The sequence below is a fragment of the Eptesicus fuscus genome, chromosome 2 (assembly GCF_027574615.1).
Source record: "Eptesicus fuscus isolate TK198812 chromosome 2, DD_ASM_mEF_20220401, whole genome shotgun sequence".
Taxonomy (NCBI): domain Eukaryota; kingdom Metazoa; phylum Chordata; class Mammalia; order Chiroptera; family Vespertilionidae; genus Eptesicus; species Eptesicus fuscus.
Genome location: NC_072474.1, coordinates 91525152 through 91545233, shown reverse-complemented (window position 1 = coordinate 91545233; position 20082 = coordinate 91525152). Strand labels below are relative to the sequence as shown.

General features: G+C 39.1%; 1 protein-coding gene across 2 annotated transcripts in view; it reads left to right on the top strand.

Annotated features, from left to right (window-relative positions):
* The first annotated feature begins 323 nt into the window (after positions 1-323).
* The window catches only part of SLC30A9 (solute carrier family 30 member 9), a 67112-nt gene continuing 47353 nt past the window's right edge, over positions 324-20082 (top strand). The window contains exons 1-3 of one of the 2 annotated variants that reach the window (XM_054729360.1): positions 324-579; positions 10981-11148; positions 18312-18359. In XM_054729360.1, the coding sequence (XP_054585335.1) occupies positions 468-579; positions 10981-11148; positions 18312-18359 (328 nt within the window). In that variant the 5' untranslated portion in view covers positions 324-467. The remainder of the gene's footprint in view (positions 580-10980; positions 11149-18311; positions 18360-20082) is intronic. The other variant, XM_028143721.2, reaches the window with a different exon arrangement.

The window sequence follows — 20082 nt, the reverse complement described above, 5'->3', positions numbered from 1 at the left end:
TTCAACCGTAAGATACATTAAAAAAAAAGAGCATATGAGCCTAATCAGCGGTTAAGGACAACAGGGGGGTGGAGGCATGTGTGGGGAGGGGTGTGGGCTGGGAATGGGGGGATGAGGACAAATATGTGATACCTTAATCAATAAAGAAATTAAAAAATATATTATAAAAGAAAAAAAAATACACACCAAAATTCACCTGCAGCCACGCCCTCCCCACCCCGGCCCAGTCTAGGTCCCCGGACTCAAGAATCTCTTGATTCGCGCTCCGCGTTACGTCACTTCCGCTGCTTCCGCGCCGGCGCCCATAAATGACGTTTCCATTTCCGGGTCACTGAGGCCGCCAGTGGCGGCGCAGGCGTCGTCGCTCGCTGGTACCTCGCTGGTCCCCGGTCTATGGAGTCCGTTGGTGCCGGTGGTGGCGCGGAGGCCGGAGACGCTGTCCGAGTAGGGGCCTTTGCCCCGCCAGGATGTTGCCGGGCTTGGCCGCCGCCGCTGCGGCCCACAGATGGGGCTGGTCCTCCCTGTGCCGGCTCCGTCTGCGCTGCAGGGCGGCGGCCCGCGGCTCCGGCGAGCTCCAGGGTGAGTGTCGCGCCCCGGCCGACCGCCGATTCCGCGGAAGCCGGACCGGAGGGCCAGGCCGAGCTCGGTGCTCGGCGCCTCTCCTCGGGGCGGGGCGCCCGCTAGCCCTCCTCCGGCCCCAAACCCTTTCGGGTCTCCGCCTTTGCAGTTTGGCCCGCCCCGCCAGGGGGGCTCCTGACAGGCCTCGGTGACCCTGGTGTCGCCTACGATCCTAGCACAGGGCAGGTCTCCCAGAAACTTGCGGACGGGGTCGCCACCTTGAAGCCGTCCACGTTGTACCTAACAAACATTAAGTGCACATCGCCGTGCCCGGCGATGACACCCTCTCCTCTCACCCCCTGGCCTGGGCAGCGGGCAATGACTGACGCCTCCAAGTTCCAGGTGTTTTGAGCTCACGACTCACCTTCCGTGTAGCGGAGTAGATTTTCTTGCCCTGCTCCTTTCTCGTATTCCCATCTTGTTTTCTTAAATTTCCTAAAAGGACGAAGGCGCGGGGGGTTGCTATTTGACATTTCATTAAAAAAAAAAAACATTTTTTTTTTTTTAATGAAATGAGGAAACAGTTCTTTTCGAGGAAGGGAGAGGGAGAGAGAATTAGAACCATCGATGAGAGAGAAACATCCATCAGCTGCCTCCTGCACGCCCCCTACTGGGGATGTGCCCTTGACCGAAATCGAACCCGGGACCCTTCAGTCCGCAGGCCGTCGCTTTATCCACTGAGCCAAACCAGCTAAGGGCTACAAATCATTCTTAAATATGAGGTTATGGCCCTCTCACAGTCATTGACTTGAGCCCAATTTTTGGCTGAAAAACAAAAGAACAATCTTTTATTTTCCGTTGAACAATCTTTTTGGTGAAAAAATATCTACCGAGCTGTAATTTTTTATCCCTCTACTTCAACATTCTTTTCTAATTCACATTGTCCGATAGTTTCCAAAATAGTTTTGAGCTTGTAAGTTTTAATCAGGCTTGCCTCCCTTTTGGCCATAGATTGGCCTGCGGTAGGATGACACTTGAAAACTGTGATAGAAACAGTGAGGGGGGAGACTGAGCCAAACCCACCCTTAGTCCTCCAGCTTCTTGAGGATACAAAGAGTATTTGCAGAGACATTTTTCAAAAATTCATGTTTGAAACACTTGTAGAATGTTTGTGACGTCGCAATAGAAGTTGTCAAGTTATTCAAATGTACACTATAAGATCTGGCAACGCCTATGCTGTGCAAATAATACATTTGTATTTTTTATTTGCAATAAATGTAAAAATGGGCTCAAATTTTCAGAAATGTTCTTGAGGCTTTTTGGTGGTGATGGAAAAGTATAATTGTTGAGCTTTTTTATATTGGCAATATACCTGATTCTCTTATGAGCAGAATGTATCATTTGGTTATACTCACTTTAAAATACCCAAGTAAGGCCCTAACTGGTTTGGCTCAGTGGACCTGCGGACTGAAGGGTCCCGGGTTCGATTCCAGTCAAGGGCATGTACCTTGGTTGCGGGCACATCCCCAGTAGGAGGTGTGCAGGAAGCAGCTGATCGATGTTTCTAACTCTCTATCCCTTTCCCTTTCTCTCTGTAAAAAATCAATAAAATATATTTTTAAAAAAATACCCAAGTAAGCCCTAGCAGGTCTGGCTCAGTGGATAGAGTGTCGGCCCGCTGACTGAAGTGTCCCGGGTTGGATTCCAGTCAAGGGTACATACCTCAGTTGCAGGCTCAGTCCCCAGCAGGCTCCTGCAGGAGGCAACCAGTCGATAAACCAGTCGATGTGTCTTGCTCACATTGATGTTTCTCTTTCTGTCTCTCCCCCTCCCTTCCACTGTCTAAAAGTTCATGGAAAAATATCCCCAGGTGAGGATTAACAACAAAAAATACCCAAGTAAACTTTATAGCATTGCCTCTATTGACCACATAATTTCTGCACTTTGCATTTAAATTAGTTGTAGTGGCTGTTGAATTTAGGCAAAACTGCCCTTCAAATATTGGTTAAAAGGAGTTGAAATAGTGTAATATGTAATCATATTCTCTGTAACTGGCATGTCAAAAATTATGTGCTCTTATCATCTGGGAACCATAAATAATAATTTCCTATCTCACCAGTCAGAATGACTTGGCAGAGTTCTTTGGAATGTTTATTGCTAAAAAATTAAAATGTGTTTTCACACTTAAAAACACTTAGTGGGTTTTAAAAATAATCTTGTTTCTGAAAATTTAGTTTCAGTAATACTGAAATTGTTTTAAGAGGGTTACTATAATTATGGTAAAATTTAAAAATCATTTAGAAAAAGAGTACTGCTTAAGTGTAAGAAGAAAACAATATTTGAAGAACTTCTGGGAAAAAATTCTAAAAACATACTTTTTTGTCAAGAAATAAAGTTTAGTCTATGCTTATAAAGTTCCTGTGTGGGAGAATATGGGATTGGGAAAAATTTATGAAGAGTTAAGGAGAGGAGGAAACCTTGAGGGAAACAATTGCTTCATTTGCATACTTAAAATGAGAAATATCTGTTTGTCAAACTTACCACAGAAAATATTTAAAGGTGAAAAGGAAAACAGTATTCTAGAGCAGTACTGTCCAAAAGAAATATGTGAGCCATGTACCTAATTTTCAGTTATCTGATAGCCATATTTTAAAAAATAGAAATGAAATTACCTTTAATATATTTTTCCAGTATATTAAAAATATTTCAACATGTAATTAATATAAAAATTATTGAGATATTTTACATTATCTTTTAAAAAATATTTTTATTGATTTCAGAGAGGAAGGGAGAGGAAGAGAGAAGTAGAAACATCAATGATGAGAAGGAATCATTGATTGGCCGCCTTCTGCACGCCCCCCTACTGGGGACCGAGCCCACAACCCAGGCATGTGCCCTTGATGGGAATCGAACCCAGAACCCTCCAGTCCGCAGGCTGACGCTCTATCCACTGAACCAAACCGGCTAGGTCTACGTTATCTTTTTGTACTAAATTTTTGAAGTCCAGTGTGTATCTTACACTTATAGCACATTTTAGTTTAGAGTAGCCACATTTCAAGTGTTCAATGAACAGTGACTACTTTATCGGATACAGTTAGAGTTAGTATCCCTAATTTAAAAAAAATTTTTATAAACCAATGTACATTTCAGTGGAAAAGTGGGCAAAGGAGGTAAATAAAGAGTTCAAGTGACCAATAAAAATGCAAAAATGTTTTATACTCACTAATAAACATAGAAATATAAGTTTAAAGGGTTTACTACTCATTGCCTGTCTGTGTTGGCTAAGTTTTTCATAAAGATGCCTCATATTGAGAGTCCAGGAAAACAGGAACTCTCTTACTACTGATTGGGACATATAGTTGACCAGTGTTTTATAGGTCAGTTATTCTTTGTATAAAAATAACTTTAAAGGTTACAAACTTTTATAAAAACTTCTGACCCAGCAATTCTACTTAAAGGGATTTACTTTAATGGAATAATCAGGTATGTATTAAAATGTGTGCATAAGTTCATTATTCATAGTAATAAATTGGCAACATAATTATAAATTATTAAAAACTGAAATATAGTAAATTTATTTTGGACTGGTGATATATGCAACCCCTTTTTAAAGTAATAATTTAGAACATTTAGTGACATGGAAAAATGCTCTTGTACTATTAGGTAAAATTAGAAAAAAATTTAGTAAGAAAATATACTGCGATATTAACTGAGTTTCTCTAGGAAAAATATTTAGCTATGTGTTTTTCAAATGATCTACAATAAACATACTTTTAAATAATAAAATGTTACTTAGTTTCTATAGTGAATATATCTTTTTTGTTTTAAGTTTCTTTGGCTTTGCATAGAACACTTAACTTTTTTTTTTTTTTTAATATATCTTTATTGATTTCAGAGAGGAAGGGGGAGGGAAAGAGAGATGGAAACATCAGTGATGAGAGAGAATCATTGATCGGCTGCCTCTTGCAAGTACCCTACTGGGGATCAAGCCCACAACCCAGGCTTGTGCCCTTGACCAGAATCAAACCTGGGACCCTTTAGTCCGCAGGCTGACGCTCTATCCACTGAGACAAACCAACTAGGGCTAATTTTTTCATATATTTATAAAAAAAATTGACCAAAATTTGAGGTCAGAGGATGCTCCTTTAAGTACTTACCGCATATCAAATGAACAGACACATGCTTTTGTTTAAATCTGAGATTAATGAAAGTTTTTAAATAAAAATATAGAAATTAAAGCTTTGTATTTTATTCCTGTAATGTGCTCATATTTACTACCATAAGAAAAGTAGAGTAGGGATTTTAACAATTTAACTTTTGTCCCCAGAACTCCCTCCCTTAAATAACTAATAGGAACATTGACAATTGTAAGAGACCATTTTGGCAGACGGACAGCATGATTCTGTGTAGTTCAAGTTAATTATCGGATTTATAACTGTAAAATGAGGGTAACCTTAGTATGTTCTTCATCGAGTTTTTGTGAGTAAGGATTATTCAATAAAGAGGTGCTAGACATTGTAGTTACTATGATGTAATGCTGAACAAGAGACACAGTTTTCACCTTTATTGGGCAGACACTAGGAATGAGAAAACATAAGCGTTGTGCAAGAAATACGCAGGGTGCTGGGCTAGAAAGTAGCCAGCATGGACTGTTTCATTACTTATGCTGGCCTGGGACTCTAGCTTTCCTGTTACTGTTTTTACTTTTTTTTAAAGCAAATATTAACAAGAATTAAGCAAGGCAATAGAGATGTATGCCAAGAAGCAGTGAAGGAAGTTGCCAGCATCTCATATTCTTTACTTAAAAAAAAAAAGATTTCCTATTGCTTACTCTGTTCTGGAGAAAAATCACATCAGCACTAGTCTTTTAGGTTTGAGCTACCCAGTTGAGGTCACACTTTTGCTTGTTAGCTGATTAGGCATAAAAGAGAATTCTCTGCATTTTTGCCTAGCTGAAAGCATAAAAGTAAACTAGAGATAGTGTGTTAATACTAGCAGTAATAATATTAAAAGTAATCTAGCAATGATAATATTTTAGTTTTTAAAATTTAGGCATTTTTTGAAAATACAGAAAAGTATGGAGAAAAAACTATGCAAAATCCAAATATTTTACCAGTAACATTTGTAGTAGTTGAATTCAGACTTTATTCTTTTGTCTCCTATAAATATATTATAGCATGAGTATTTTTACATGTTATTAAAATTTTTTGATGAACACAATGAAAATACAGGGATGTCTCATAATGTAATCATTCTCTTGGGGAACATTTAAGTTGTTTCTAGTTTTTGCTGTGATAAATAATACCATAAAGAACAGTTTTTGCATATAGTATTCTATAAAATAATAGTATATTTTATGGGCCAAGCAAGCTTTTGCTGTGCTATTCTACTTATTGTCTATTTTAAATTCACAGTTACTAACCTCTTTAAAATTAAGTGATTTAGTAACCATGATTTAGTTTTCAACATGTCAGTGCTTTAGAAATTTTGGGGGGAAACTACTGAAATAGTTTCTTAAATAATGAGACTGGCCTCTAGAAGACAGGGTGCACATTTGCCTCTGATTCTGTTTGTTTTTAGTTATTGTTACTACCTAACAACATGTACAGTATGTCAGTTTACATGGGAGAAAAAGTGTTTCTTGTGTTGTTTGTTGTTGTAGTCTGAAAAAGAAGGCTACATTTCCTCTGAAAGCCAGAGTAAGTGGTAGATGACAAACCAGATTGGAGAGGGATGACAAGAGGTGATCAGTAGCAGTGGTCATTAGGAGCTACAGAGGTACAGTAAAATAAAAGCGGAGAAGAGGAATTGTTGTGACCAGACTGATAAAATACCAGTAGCTTGCAGTCTTGATGAAGAAATCGCTCTTATTTGTACAGCAAAAAGAAGGTCCTTGTCTAGACCTGCAGAAGAGTGAGCACCAAACTTAAGACTGATCTGTATGTAGCTTATTTTAGAAGTCACCTTGAAGAAAGGGTATTAATGGTGGGTAATATTTTTTAATATTTTTCTGCCTCCTAGAATTAATTAATGAATTAAATCATTTATTTGATAGATGTTTGTGTTTTTACTGCTATGTGTAAAGTATTACTAGTATATTTGCTTTATTGACTCAAATGTGGTCGTGTGTATTTTTTAGAATATAAAATGTTAAAGGTAGTAATGCATTCTGTAAGTTTTGTGTAATTTTTTAATAGTGTAAAATTTTAATGCCAAAAATTTTTAATGTATTTATTGATTTGAGAGAGAGAGAGAGAGAGAGAAACATCGATGTGAGAGAGAAACATTGATTGGTTGCCTCCTGTATGCATCCCAACCAGGAATTGAACCCACAACCTGGGTATGTGCCCTGACCCGGAATCAAACCAGTGATCATTCAGTGCATGGGACAGTGCTCAACCAACTGAGCCACAGAAGCCAGGGCCCAAATATGTACTTTTAAAGTTGCTGATACCTGAAATTTTCCTGAAGTTAAAAATTAAGGACTTTTCAAAACAGCTGGCAAGGAAGCTATCAAAGATTACTAGGATAGTGCCAAAAGGACACAGGTGTCAATTTGAAGAGACTACTAGCCAAAAATGGGACAGTCTGAGCATTAATCAGGATAATGATTAAAATGGATTGAAATACATCAAATAATGTTTAAATCTATGAAATCATAACAGTACATGCACACACACAAATTAATTGTCACTACTGTAGGATGGTAATGAACTCATTATTTTGAGAACTAAGAAATAAGGGAAAGAGTTAAGTATTTAGCCTGATTTTCCTATACTGCCGAATAACCAAATAAATGAAGGGAATGTTCTCTTTGTAGAAGTATTTGATGAATAATGAAGAAGTGATAAAATTAAATTATCACTATTTTGTAACCATCTAATGAATTAATGGTTCTAGGCTTTGAACAACAGCATACACTGTCACAGATAGACAATCAAATATGTGGCTCTTGATGAAAGAACTCATCACCACCTAAACAAGTAGTGTTGTAATAAAAAGAACCAGAATTTGAATAAAGCCTTTATTTATTTATTTTTTTTTTCTTTTTATTATTTTTTTTCTTAAAGCCTTTATTTTTTTATTGATCTTTAGAGAGAGAGAGGGAGAGAAAGATGGATTTGTTTTCCATTAATTTATGCATTCATTGGTTGATTCCTGTATGTGCGCTGACGGGGATCAAACCAGCAACCTTGGTTTATTAGGATGATGCTTTAACCAACTGAGATACCAGGCCTGGATAAAGCCTTTAGTTCCATCAATATATAGAACATGATAAACTATACAGGGAATTAAATCAACAAAATTTAGATTGGAAAACTACCAGGACAAAAATTTAGGACAAACAACTTGGTCTCTTCAATATAAAAACTGCTCTTAAAAAAAAAAAAAAACAAACAAACAAACAAACATCCTGTAGCTTAAAAGAGACTTAAAAGGTCACAGTATGTGGACCTTGTTAGGATCTGTTCACACACACAAAAATTGTAATACCTATAACAACTGGAAATTGGAAATCGATGGTATTTGATGATATTAAGAAATTGTTATTAGTTTTTGCTTTTTAAAGTTCTTGTTTCTAAGAATTCATCCTGAAATGTTTATGAATGAAACTAGAGACCCGATGCACGAAATTCGTGCAAGGGCCTCGGCTCCCGCTGCTGTGGCGATGGCCACCTCTGCCTCCTCTGCCTCAGCCCCGGCCCCTGCCCACCGCCGCAGCCAATGCCGCGGCTTCGTCCAGAAGGATGTCTGGTCTAATTAGCATATTATGCTTTTATTATTATAGATTTTTTTATGTCTGAGTTTTGCATCAATTAATATGGAGGTGAGGAGATACTGGTATAGATAGAGATGAGACAAGGTTGACTCTGAGTTGATACTTATTGAAAGTAGGCATTAAGTATGTGGGTGTTTATTGTACAGCTTTTTCTACCTTTGCATATGTTTGAAAATTTCTATAATAAAATGTTTTAAAATCTAAGGAGGAAAAAAAACCCAAGGATCAAGTCATGGAAACATTGTCATCTCCTGAAGAAGGATTTTTAGACTGTGGAGTAATCCCTCTTTCAACACCTTAGTGCAGTCTCTATAAAACCATTTCATCAGTGGGTGGGGAAAAAAAAGGTGTTGTGGCATATTGTCTTTGTTATGTAGTAATCACAAAAGATATTTCAAATAGGGCTGACAAGACAACACTATTGGCCTGCTGTGAAGATGCTTTCCTGGAGGATGGGTTTCTTGGGAGAATTTGCTTTAGCCTTTGCTTCACTAATTTTGCTGGTAGCCTACATATTTTAATGTGCAAGAAGATACACTGTTATATTTGCTTTTCTCAGACTTTAAGAAATAGAGGCAAATGACCAAAACTATACTGGGCCTTCAACAGTTATTTGCCAAATGAAAAAGTACGTTGACATCAAGAAGTTTTTAAAGCAAATAAGTTCCAAGCCTGAAACGAGTGAATACTTATGCTGCCTCTGTCCCTTATGCTTTTCAAATTATCTTCAACATTTACAGTATTTTATGTTCCTGATGAATTTGCTGAGCCATTAAGAAAGTATTTATTTTCATTTCAGAAGGCATATATCTGCCTTCTGATCTTACATTTTGTAAGATCATTATTAAGCATTTAGAGAAGTTTTAACTATTAAATACTTAACCAGCCACTCTTGGAAAAACAATTATCTCACAATATAATTTCATTAATACATCTAAACCTTTAGGGGGTCCCAAAAAAAATGTATACACACTTTAACAACTAATAGCTCAATTTTGAAAATGAAATGTATTGTAATAAACACTGTGTTTATAATTATTCAAAGTGGCCATAGCCAGTTTGGCTCAGTGGATAAAGCATCGGTCTGCAGACCAAAAGGTCCCAGGTTCAATTCCAGTCAAGGGCATGTACCTCGGTTGCAGGCTCTTCCCAGGCCCTCCCAGGCCCAGGTTGCCTCCCATGTCAGGGCTTGTGTTGGAGGCAACCAGTTGGTAGGTTTCTCTCACAACAGTGTTTCTCTGTCTTTCCTTCTCTCCTACTCTTCCTAAAAATCATGGAACAAATATCCTCGTGTGAGGATTAACAAAAGTTATTTAAAGTGTGTGTATACATTTTCTGGGGACACCTTATATATGTTATTGCTGAACGTTGGGCACCGTTTATCGCCGGTGGGTCTTGATCTGGCATCTAGAAGGGTTCTGGAATCTGGAGAAGGGGCTGTGCGTAAATTAATAAAGAGTCCAGAGACGAAATGTAATTTTGAAAGGCATTTGGGGGGCGGGGGCAGAGGAGCTGGGCTGAAGAAACTAAGTTCTTGTCTCAGGACCCCTTGCTTTTTATTAACACAATTTGTCCTAAGGCAAGGTGGAGATATACACATCATAGGCCAGGGTTAGTCTACAGAGTCCATTGTCAGATTGGGGAATTGCCTGTGGCTGTTTAGGTGTTTGGCCAACAGGAGGCAATAACATGTAGATGAAGATGCCCATGAACTGTCTGGCAGCACACAATCAATTTATGTATCCTTTTCAGGTTTGGGGAAATGCCTTTAGCCATTCCCAATAGGTGATAACATATGTGACTCAGCCCTTGTTGAGTCCCCAAGTTCCATCAACCTTTCGATGAAACTCTTGAAATTATGACATGCTGGAATTGGCTTCCGGGATGTTATAACTAGACAGGGTTTGAATTCTTTTAGGAAGAATTATAAGTAGACGTATAAATAAAAGAGAAGGGTTACATGAGCCTAGAGGTAGACAGATTTGCTTTTCTACCACTTCAGGGCAAGTATGGAATCTTTTTTTTCCTTCTGTATTTCAGCCCTCTAAAGCTCATAACCAACCCAGATGCAGCAGCTGAAGTGCTTCATAATTAATATTCTATTCCCTCAATTAAAATCACCATAACTCACTCATTGATTAGGAAATGAAAGGAATAAATCTGCAGCTAGTAGAAAGAGAACACTATAATTTTGAGTAGTTTAGTATATGGGCATTTTAAGTAGGAAGCCCTCCTGATCTCCTCCCACCTCAAGATTTCTATATCTTGAAAAGTACATGCCTTTTTTTTTTTTTTTAACATGTAACCAGCATATAAAATGAGTATTTCAGAATAGCTGAATAATAGGAGTTTTTAAAATATATTTTAAAGGTTTCCATGTGATTAAGTTTACAAATGAGAGAAAATAGGAGTATTATCCTTTACTTTTTTCTTTATAAAATTATATCCCTGTATACCTAGGTGTCAGTGAACCACCTCCAGGGGAGAGAGTGGTTTGGCACTGTACATTTGGGTATCTTTTGCAGTATGAAAGTTTTACTGTTATTCTGTAAAACTTCTCATTCTAATCATAGTAGGCATGTTTTATTGGGTATAAAAATTCTTGTGTTTGTTTGAAATTAAAATAATTTTTTTTCCTTTAGAATGGCAGAATTTGGTGACATTTGGAAGCTTTTCAAACGTGGTTCCCTGTAGTCACTCATACTTTTGTACACTGAATCAAGTAAAGTTGTATTCTACGAATGTTCAGAAAGAAGGGCAGGGATCAAAAACTCTCCAAGTGGAAAAAATACCATCATTTGATGAAGCAGGTATGTATAAATCTTTTAAAATCATTCTGTATACTGGAATGATTTGTTTGAGAATATTTTTATACAGTTCTGGAATTCTATAATTCTCTGTCACTGTCCCTTCAAATGTTGTCTCTTTCCATTTCTCTCTTATCTCCTTTTGGAACTCTCATTAGAAATATGTTACATCTTGCTTTATTTTCCATGTCTCTAAGCCTGCCATATTTTCTATTCTGAATTTTATATTTCTATTTTTGTCATTTTAATATTTCTATTCCGGATTATTTTTTTTAGGTCTGCCTAATTCACTAATTACCTCTTAAGTTACCTCTAATCTGCTGATTGATACATATGTTGGGCTTTTAATTATTATATTTTTCATTTTTAGAAAGTATTTGTTTTTTTATCTTGCTTGGTTCATCTCATGTTTCTTGCTTATATTTTCAAACTTTTCTTTTCTTACTTAGCCACATTAAACATTACTATATATTCCGACAGAAAATTATACTATCTGAAATCTTTTGCTTCCTATTACATTATCTTTTTTCTCTGTTTCTTGCTTTCATTCATGATACCATATTTGTGTTTTTTAACCAAGAGTTGTTCATTTTCTGTGCAGTTCTGTATCTTGGAATTATTTGATGTCTCTGGATTGAAGATGTGGTCCTATACTGAGAGTTTGCTTTTTGCCTTTTAGCTACTGGGAATACAACTTGGGACCATATTAAATTCTCTGCTTTACATTTTTAGACCACATTGCTAGCATGAATTCTGAGTGCAAATTTGCATGAGGGCTGGTTTATTCTTAGGGTTTTCAGGGGAGTTTTCCCCTTGCTACGTAACAGGAAAGTAAAGGCAGGCATGCTTCCCTGTTGTTCCCTTCTGTGTGTATTATTTTTAGTTCACGGTTATACCAGGTGTGTGGCTTTTTTCCTGAGTGTTTTCTGTTAGCAGACACTTTTTTTTTTTCTGAGTGTCTCCATCTTGAGCAGAAATAGTCGTCTTCTCTGGTTTCCCATGCCCCCTGTAGCCATGAAGTTCTGTAGAAGCTCAAAAAGTATAAGTTCAACAGAAATTACTAAGGCAAAAACTGGCTTTGGTGTGCTCACTTACTCTCTAGAGGCCCAGTTTTTCCTTCGCTTTGCCCTCTTAAGAAAACTTTTTGCTACTTTAGCAATGCATTTGAAAAAATTTTGTTCAGGCTGTCTAATTTGCTGTGCAGCATTAAAAAGAAGTCCTTTATTCACGTATTTATTATTTTATTCAAGAAGTGTTTATTGAGTACTTTTCATATGGCAGCAAGTGAGAACCACTCTTTGAGTTTATAGTCTATTGCTAAAACAGAAAATTAAGCAAAGAAATATAATACTGTATAGGAAGTCCTTTGATAGGAGAAATACTGTGTGCTACAGGAACATACTGGGAAGGGCCCCTGAGCTCAAGTGGTTAGGAAAGGTTTCCATAAGGAGATGATATCTAATTGGGGAACTGAAGGATATCTAATTAGGTATTGGTGTGATGAGTGGTGGAAAAGAAGGTAAAAAGTACAAGTAATATAGTGTGATTGAAGTTGTGAGTAGAGGATCTTGGTGTTGGGGTGGGTAGTTTTGAAAAGTCCAAGGGATGAAACTCAAGAGGTAAACAGAGTAGTCAGATCAGGGTTTTGTTCAGGAGTTTGGACTTTGTAGGCAATAGTACTCTATTGGTGTATTTTTAGTGGAGGAAATACTTGACCAGATTTAAAGTTTTAGAATGATAACTAGTTGCAGACTGGAAAACAGATTGCAAAGGAGGCAGTAATAAAAATAAGGGTCTAGACCAGGCTAATGGCAATGATTCTTTTAAAGGAGTAAATAAATTCAGGAAATTTAGAAGCTGAATAATTAGGGCTTGGTGATTGGATTTGGGGGAATGAAGGAAGGGGTCAAGTAAAGGTCAGTGCATGGTTACTGCATTGGGCAATTGTGTAGTAATGTCATTGGTTTCTAAAATTAGCAATACTAAAGCTAGATGGAGTATATTTTGAGAAGATGATTTAATTTTGGACATCTAAATTGTAGGTGCCTCTGAGACATCTTAACAGATATCTAGTAGGCAGTTGGGTATACTATAGACAATCCTCAGAGATATTGTGGGGTCATTACAAACCACCGCAATAAAGCAAATATTACAGTAAAGTGAGTTATAAACTTATTGGTTTCCCAGTGCATATAAAAGATGTGTGTACACTATATGTAGTCTATTAAGTGTACAATGGTATTATGCCTAAAAAAGGTCTGCACCTTAATTTAAAAATACTTTATTGCTAAAAAATGTTAAGCATCATCCGAGCCTGCAGTGAATTATAATCTTTTTGTTCATGTTGATGAGAACTCATTATCTGTGAAGTGCAATAAAGCAAGGTACAATAAAACAAGCTGTACCTGTACTAGTCCACTGTGAGACATCATCATCTCTTGACTGGATTACTGCAATAACCGTTTCCCTGGGCTCCCTGCTTCCACTCTTACTTGCTCATTATGTTTCAGCCAAACCATCTCCTTTTGGTTCTTAGAAAACCAAGCTTTTTCTCATTTATAGGGCCTTTGCTCTAGTTGCTTTCTCAATCCAAGGTGTATTTCACATGGCTGACCTCTGCTGGTCATTACATTGTAGTTGAAACTACATCTCTGCACATAATTTTTTAATCACTCAATCTAAAGTAGCCACCCAATCAGTCTTTAATATTATCTTAATTTTAATTCTCTTTTAAATTGTATTTATTATTGACTGGTATTTTCAATATTTATTTACTTACTTCCCACTTCCCACTTGTTTGCAAGCCCAATGACAGCAGGAACCTCAGAGCCTAGAGCACTTTACTTCTGCACCTCCTCTGAGTCTCAGTGTGCTTTTTTCTTTCCTTCTAGTTGTAGAATTTCCACTCAGCCAGTCTTCCTGTGGTTCTGGATGATGTCTGTTTTGTCTTTTAGTTGTAGTTTTGAAGTGGTTGTGCGAGGCAGCAATTCCAGGTGTTTACCTATGCCGCCATCTTGGTTTCTACTCTTACTGTGCAATTTTAGTCATTTCTTTTTCTTGTGGTGATGGAGAACTGCTGGGGTAAATATTGATTGAGAATTTTGATATTAAAGAATGAAGGAATAGAGAGTGTACCGAGTTCTTAAGTTCCAGAAAGCCTATTTATAAGATCATTAGAATGGGAGAAGAAACAAGGGATGAAATAATACAATTAAAGGTAGTTTATGTTATAATGCTCTTCTGAGGTGAACTTAGACTCAGGCAAAAAATACTTAATGTTGGTCCCTCTATATAAAATACTTGAAATTGAAAATATGAGTAGTTTCTTTCTTCTATGCTGACTGGAATAAAAATGATAGTTTATTTTCTTATATTAGAAATATATTGTTTGTGATGGTTTTATTTTGGGCTCAGTATTTCAGAATTAGCTCAGGCCAGATTAGATCTTGTTAGCCATCAGGTAGACAGCAAGTAATTGCTTGTTTTAAAGATAATTTGTATATTTAAGAGTTTGAGATTGACTTTTGAATAATTCAAATTGCATGATACAGTCAGGCACCGTTCATTAAGAGGCAGAGATTTGCTAAGGAATCCTTAAGTTTTTAAGGAGCATTCAGATGTTTTAAATTTTAGTAAAATTAGTTTTAATTTTGCTAATGACAGCAGATGTGTGGCAGACAGCCAGGACTTGAGCTTAAAACAAAGTGTGTAGAGATATTCATGCATAAAATGCCTGGTTACTTATGAAATCATAAAGATTCTACTCCAGTGATAACATGTAAGTTTATTAAGATGGCAGTGTGCAAAATAGGTATCAGTACCTATTTTTGAGCCATTTGCTAGCATTTCTTGTTTGTAATTCTTAACACTACATAATTAGTGACATCTAGACAGTCTGTAGTGAGAATAATATCCAGAAATTCTTAGAGGACTTCATTTTCTTGTTTGGTTGAATGACTTTGATTATTGTGGAAAGGAGGGCTGTTGGAATGTTTGACAGTAGATTTCAGTTCAGATATTAGGTGAGTGTTGGAAGCTCATTATTCCACCACCCCATTCTCTTTTCTCTGCTCTATTTTTTGTTCACCAAAGCAAAAATTTAAGAAATGGATATATAGATTCTATAAAGATGCTTTAGAATTTGCTTATAAACAATAATCAAATTTGAAGGTAGACAATAATCAAATCATAATAATCATTTAACTGTTAAATGTCAAATGTTGTAAAGTATAGTTATTAAATAGAAGTGTTTTGAAGCCTATTTTAATTTATCAATATGCTATTATAACCTACTTAGGATTTGGTGAATAGTTAAAAAAAAAGCCTTTTGGATGCCCTAGCTTAGTGGTCAGCAAACCGCTGCTCGCGAGCCACATGCAGCTCTTTGGCCTCTTGAGTGTGGCTCTTCCACAAAATACCACGGCCTAGGCGAGTCTATTTTGAAGAAGTGGCGTTAGAAGAAGTTTAAGTTTAAAAAATTTGGGCTCTCAAAAGAAATTTCAATCGTTGTACTGTTGATATTTGGCTCTGTTGACTAATGAGTTTGCTGACCACTGCCCTAGCTGGTTTGGCTCAGTGGTTAGAGCATTGGCTTGTGGACTGAAGGGTCCCAGGTTTGATTCTGGTCAGGGGCACATGCCCAGGTTGTAGGCTCAATCCCCAGTATGGGATGTGCAGAAGGCAGCCAGTCAATGATTCTCTCTCATCATTGATCTTTATATCTCTCTTTCCCTCTTCCTTCCTCTCTGAAATCAATAAAAATATATTTTAAAAAAGCCTTTTGGAATTTTCTGTAAATGTTTTGGTTATCAAAACATAATAAACATACTATGTTAAGTCATTTGATCATTGACTTTCACTGAAAAATAATCAAGACATATACTGAAAGTTACATAAAAGATTTTTTGCTTTTATTTCAAAGGGAGTTTTACCTTTGTTAGTATCTAATCTATAGACATTTAATCCTAATATATAAAAGGCAGGGTTCGTCATGACCTAAACAATTGAACGGATGACTGAGCAGGAGGCTGTGTGGGGTGACCAGGCCGGCAGGGGGGGGCAGTAAGGGATGACCAAATGGCTGGGCCCTGGGCCCTGGCTGGGGTGTGGCAGCAGAAGGGACCTCTGGGCCCTGGCCGGGGCAAGGTAGAACGCTGGGTCTCCCCTGATCAGGGGCGTGGCCAGCCTTCAAACCTGGTGCCAAGTGCTCCCTGTCACTGCCGCGCCCAAGCCGCACCTCGGCAGGGGGAACAGTGAGGGGCTACCAGGCCAGCGGGGAGGGGGCAGTTAGGGGCAACCAGGCTGGCAGGGGGGGCAGTTAGGGGTGACCAGGCTAGCAGGGGGGCAGTGAGGGGAGATCAGGTTGGCAGGGGGGGCAGTTAGGGGCGACCTGGCCAGCAGCGGAGGACAGTTAGGGGCGACTAGGCTGGAAGGGGGGGAAGTTGGGCGCAACCACGCTGGAAGGGGGAGCAGTAAGGGATGACCAGGCTGGTGGGGGGCAGTGAGGGGCGACCAGGCCAGCAGGGGGGGCAGTGAGGGGCGATCAGGCCGGCTGGCAGGTGAGCAATTAGGAGCCAGCGGTCCAGGATTGTGAGAGGGATGTCAGACTGCCAGTTTAGGCCTGATCCCCAGGGTCCTGGATTGGAGATGGTGTAGGCTGGGCTGAGAGGACCCCTCACCACTGTGCACGGATTTCATGCACCAGGCCTCTAGTTTATCCATAAAAGCCATGAAAGAAGATAAATCAGAAATTCTGATCAAGATGGCATTGTAAACAGATGCTTTAGTACCTGTTTCACTTCTCGCTCATTGGAGTCATAGATAAAATATAAAAAGAGAAAATTGAAGGAACAGCTCGATTTAAAAAAAAAAGACAGGCTTATGTCCAAGAAATGGAATAGAAAATGCCAGACTCTGGGTCTGTAAGTAGGCACTTGCAGCCAGTAGTTTGGCTTGTTTGGAGTAATGGATTTGCAGGTGCTACATTTATAGTGAGGTACTGGAGGCAGACTCACTGTTTGAACTTCTGCACCTACCCTTATGCAGCAGGCTGAAAATAGTCTCTTCCATTTGTTACCTGAGACTGTGTCTTACAGGAGGCGGTAGTAGGGCAGGGTGGTAAGAGGGAACAGGGAATGAAACCTGCCATTTGCTGGTTTGGAGACTTGATTGAGTGGTAGGAATTCTAACTGCCAGACTGAGATCTGGTTCAGAACAGACTTGAGTTCTGAGCCCTGGAGCATGAGGAGGAGGGGGAAAGGATATAGCTTATTCAGAATAACATTGCAAATTCCAAAATTAAAAAATATAGGAAGGATCATATTGCAATATATAAATGCTTTTCTGTGCAATTTTGTTCTTGTCTTCTGCCTTTTTTTTTTTTTTCTAGTGAGTTGTGTTTTATTGATCTGGAGGAATTCTTAAATATTCTTGATACTTACCCTTTGTTGATTCAAATTGTTGGAAATGTCTTCTCAGTCTGAGACTTTTCTTTCTTTTTTAAATGGGATCTTTTGATGAACAGATGTTCTGAATTTTAATTTAGCAGAATTTGTCCATTTTTCCTTGTATTGTTTATATCTTGTTAAGAAATCTGACTCTACCATAAAAATAGGCTATATTGTTTTGTTAGGCATGTAAATGTTATAACATTAAAGTCATTAATCTACCTGGAATTGGTTGTTGATGATGTGAGGTGGATTCCAACTTCCTTTTTTTATTTTTTTGGGGGGATGGGATTATACAGTAGTTTCAATAACTACTTCATTCTTCTTTGAATAGTATTCCCAGGACAGTTTTAAGTAGAAGAATCAACAGTGTGTCTGTCCTTGTTTTGTTCCTTATTTTAAAGGAATGATTCTAGAGTTTCACCATTGAATACAATGTTTACCCTTTATGGAAATTTCTTTTTGTCCTAAGTTTCAAAAAGGGTTTGAAACTTGTATGGGTATTGAATTTTATTAAATGCTTTTTCTTTACCTCCTGAAATGATTCTATAGTTTTTCTCCTTTAATCTGTTAACGTTTAACTACTCTTAACATTCTTAGGATAAATCCAACTTGTCTATGATATATTATCTTTTTAACACATTGCCAGATTGTTAGCTCATAAGTTTATAGGTTTGTATGCAAGCCACTGCTTAATGTAAATTTTTTGAAACTTTACAGCACAACTCAAAGCTCCACTTACTAAGCAAGAACCTCTCCAAGTAAGAGGTAAATATGTTTTTTATCCTATTTTTTGTGATGATGTTTTGAATGAAATATATAAAATTAGTTTATACAGCGGTCTTTATAGTTATACTAGAGGCCCGGTGCACGAAATTCGTGCACGGAGGGGGGTTCTCCCTCAGCTCAGCCTGTACCCTCTCCAATATGAGATCCCTCTCACAATCCAGGACTGCTGGCTCCCAACTGCTTACCTGCCTGCCTTCCTGATTGGCCCTAATGGCTTCTGCCTGCCAGCCTGATCACCCCCTAACCACTCCGCTGCCAGCCTGATTGATGCCTAACAGCTCCCCTGCCAGCCTGTTTGCCCCCAACTTCCCTCCTCTGCCGGCCTGGTCACTCCTAACTGCCCTCTCCTGCAGGGTTGATCACCTCCAACTGCCCTTTCTTGCAGGCCTGGTCCCTCTCAACTGCCCTCCCTTGCAGGGCTGGTCCCTCACAACTGCCCTCCCTTGCAGGCCGGGTGCCTCCCAACAGCCCTCTCCTGCTGGCCATCTTGTGGTGGCCGTCTTGTGTCCACATGGGGGCAGGATCTTTGACCACATGGGGGCAGCTATATTGTGTGTTGCAGTGATGATCAATCTGCATATTATTCTTTTATTAGATAGGATAGAGGCCTGGTACAGGGGTGGGGACCAGCTGGTTTGCCCTGAAGGGCGTCCCGGATCAGGTGGGGTTTCCCTTGGGGTGTGGGGCGGCCTGAGCGAGGGGCCTGTGGTGGTTTTCAGGCGGGCCACGCCCCCTGGTAACCCAAGCGGAGCCCCTGGTATCTGGAATTTGTTTTCCTTCTACAATTGAAACTTTGTAGCCTGGAGCGGAGCCAAGCCAAGCCTGGGGCTCCCTCTGAGGCCGCAGCCATTGTGTTGGGATTATAATTGAAACTATGTTGCTTTAAGCGGGTGGGCCCGGCCAGGGTGTGCGGAAAGCTTTGCTTCCCCTGTTGCCGGCGGCAACCCTGGCCTGCTCTCAAGCTCCATTCTGCCGCCATTTGTTTGAATTTGTTTACCTTCTATAATTGAAACTTTGTAGCTTGAGTGGAGGCTTAGGCCTGGAAAGGGCAGGCGGAAAACTTGGCTTCCTCTGTTACCTAGGAAACCTTGCTCTCTGTGGCTGTAGCCATCTTGGTTTGGGTTAATTTGCATACTCGCTCTGATTGGATGGTGGGTGTGGCTTGTGGGCGTGGCTTGTGGGTGTGTCGGAGGTATGGTCAATTTGCATATTTGTCTATTATTAGATTAGATTATCACTAGAGGCCTGGTGCACCGGTGGGGTCCCTTGGCCTGACCTGTGCCCTCTTGCAATCCAGGACCCCTCGGGGGATGTCGGACTGCCAGTTTTGGCCCAATCCCCGCAGGCCAGCCTGAGGGATCCCACTAGTGCATGAATCTGTGCACCAGGCCTCTAGAATGCATATAAGATCTTTGGTTAATCTCTTCCCATCCTCCCCACTTCTCACTTCCCTCTGAGATTCATCAGCCTGTTCCATGTTTCTGTGCCTGTGCATTGAGCGTCTGCCCCCTGTGGTCAGTGCGCATAATAGCTACTGGTTGAAAGGTTGCTTAGGCTTTTATATCATATATATATCATCTAATAAAAGAGTAATATGCAAATTAACCATCACTCTGCTACACCCACTGGCCACGCCCACCAACCACACCCACCAGCCAATCAGGAGCAAATATGCAAATCCAACCAAGATGGCTATGGCCAC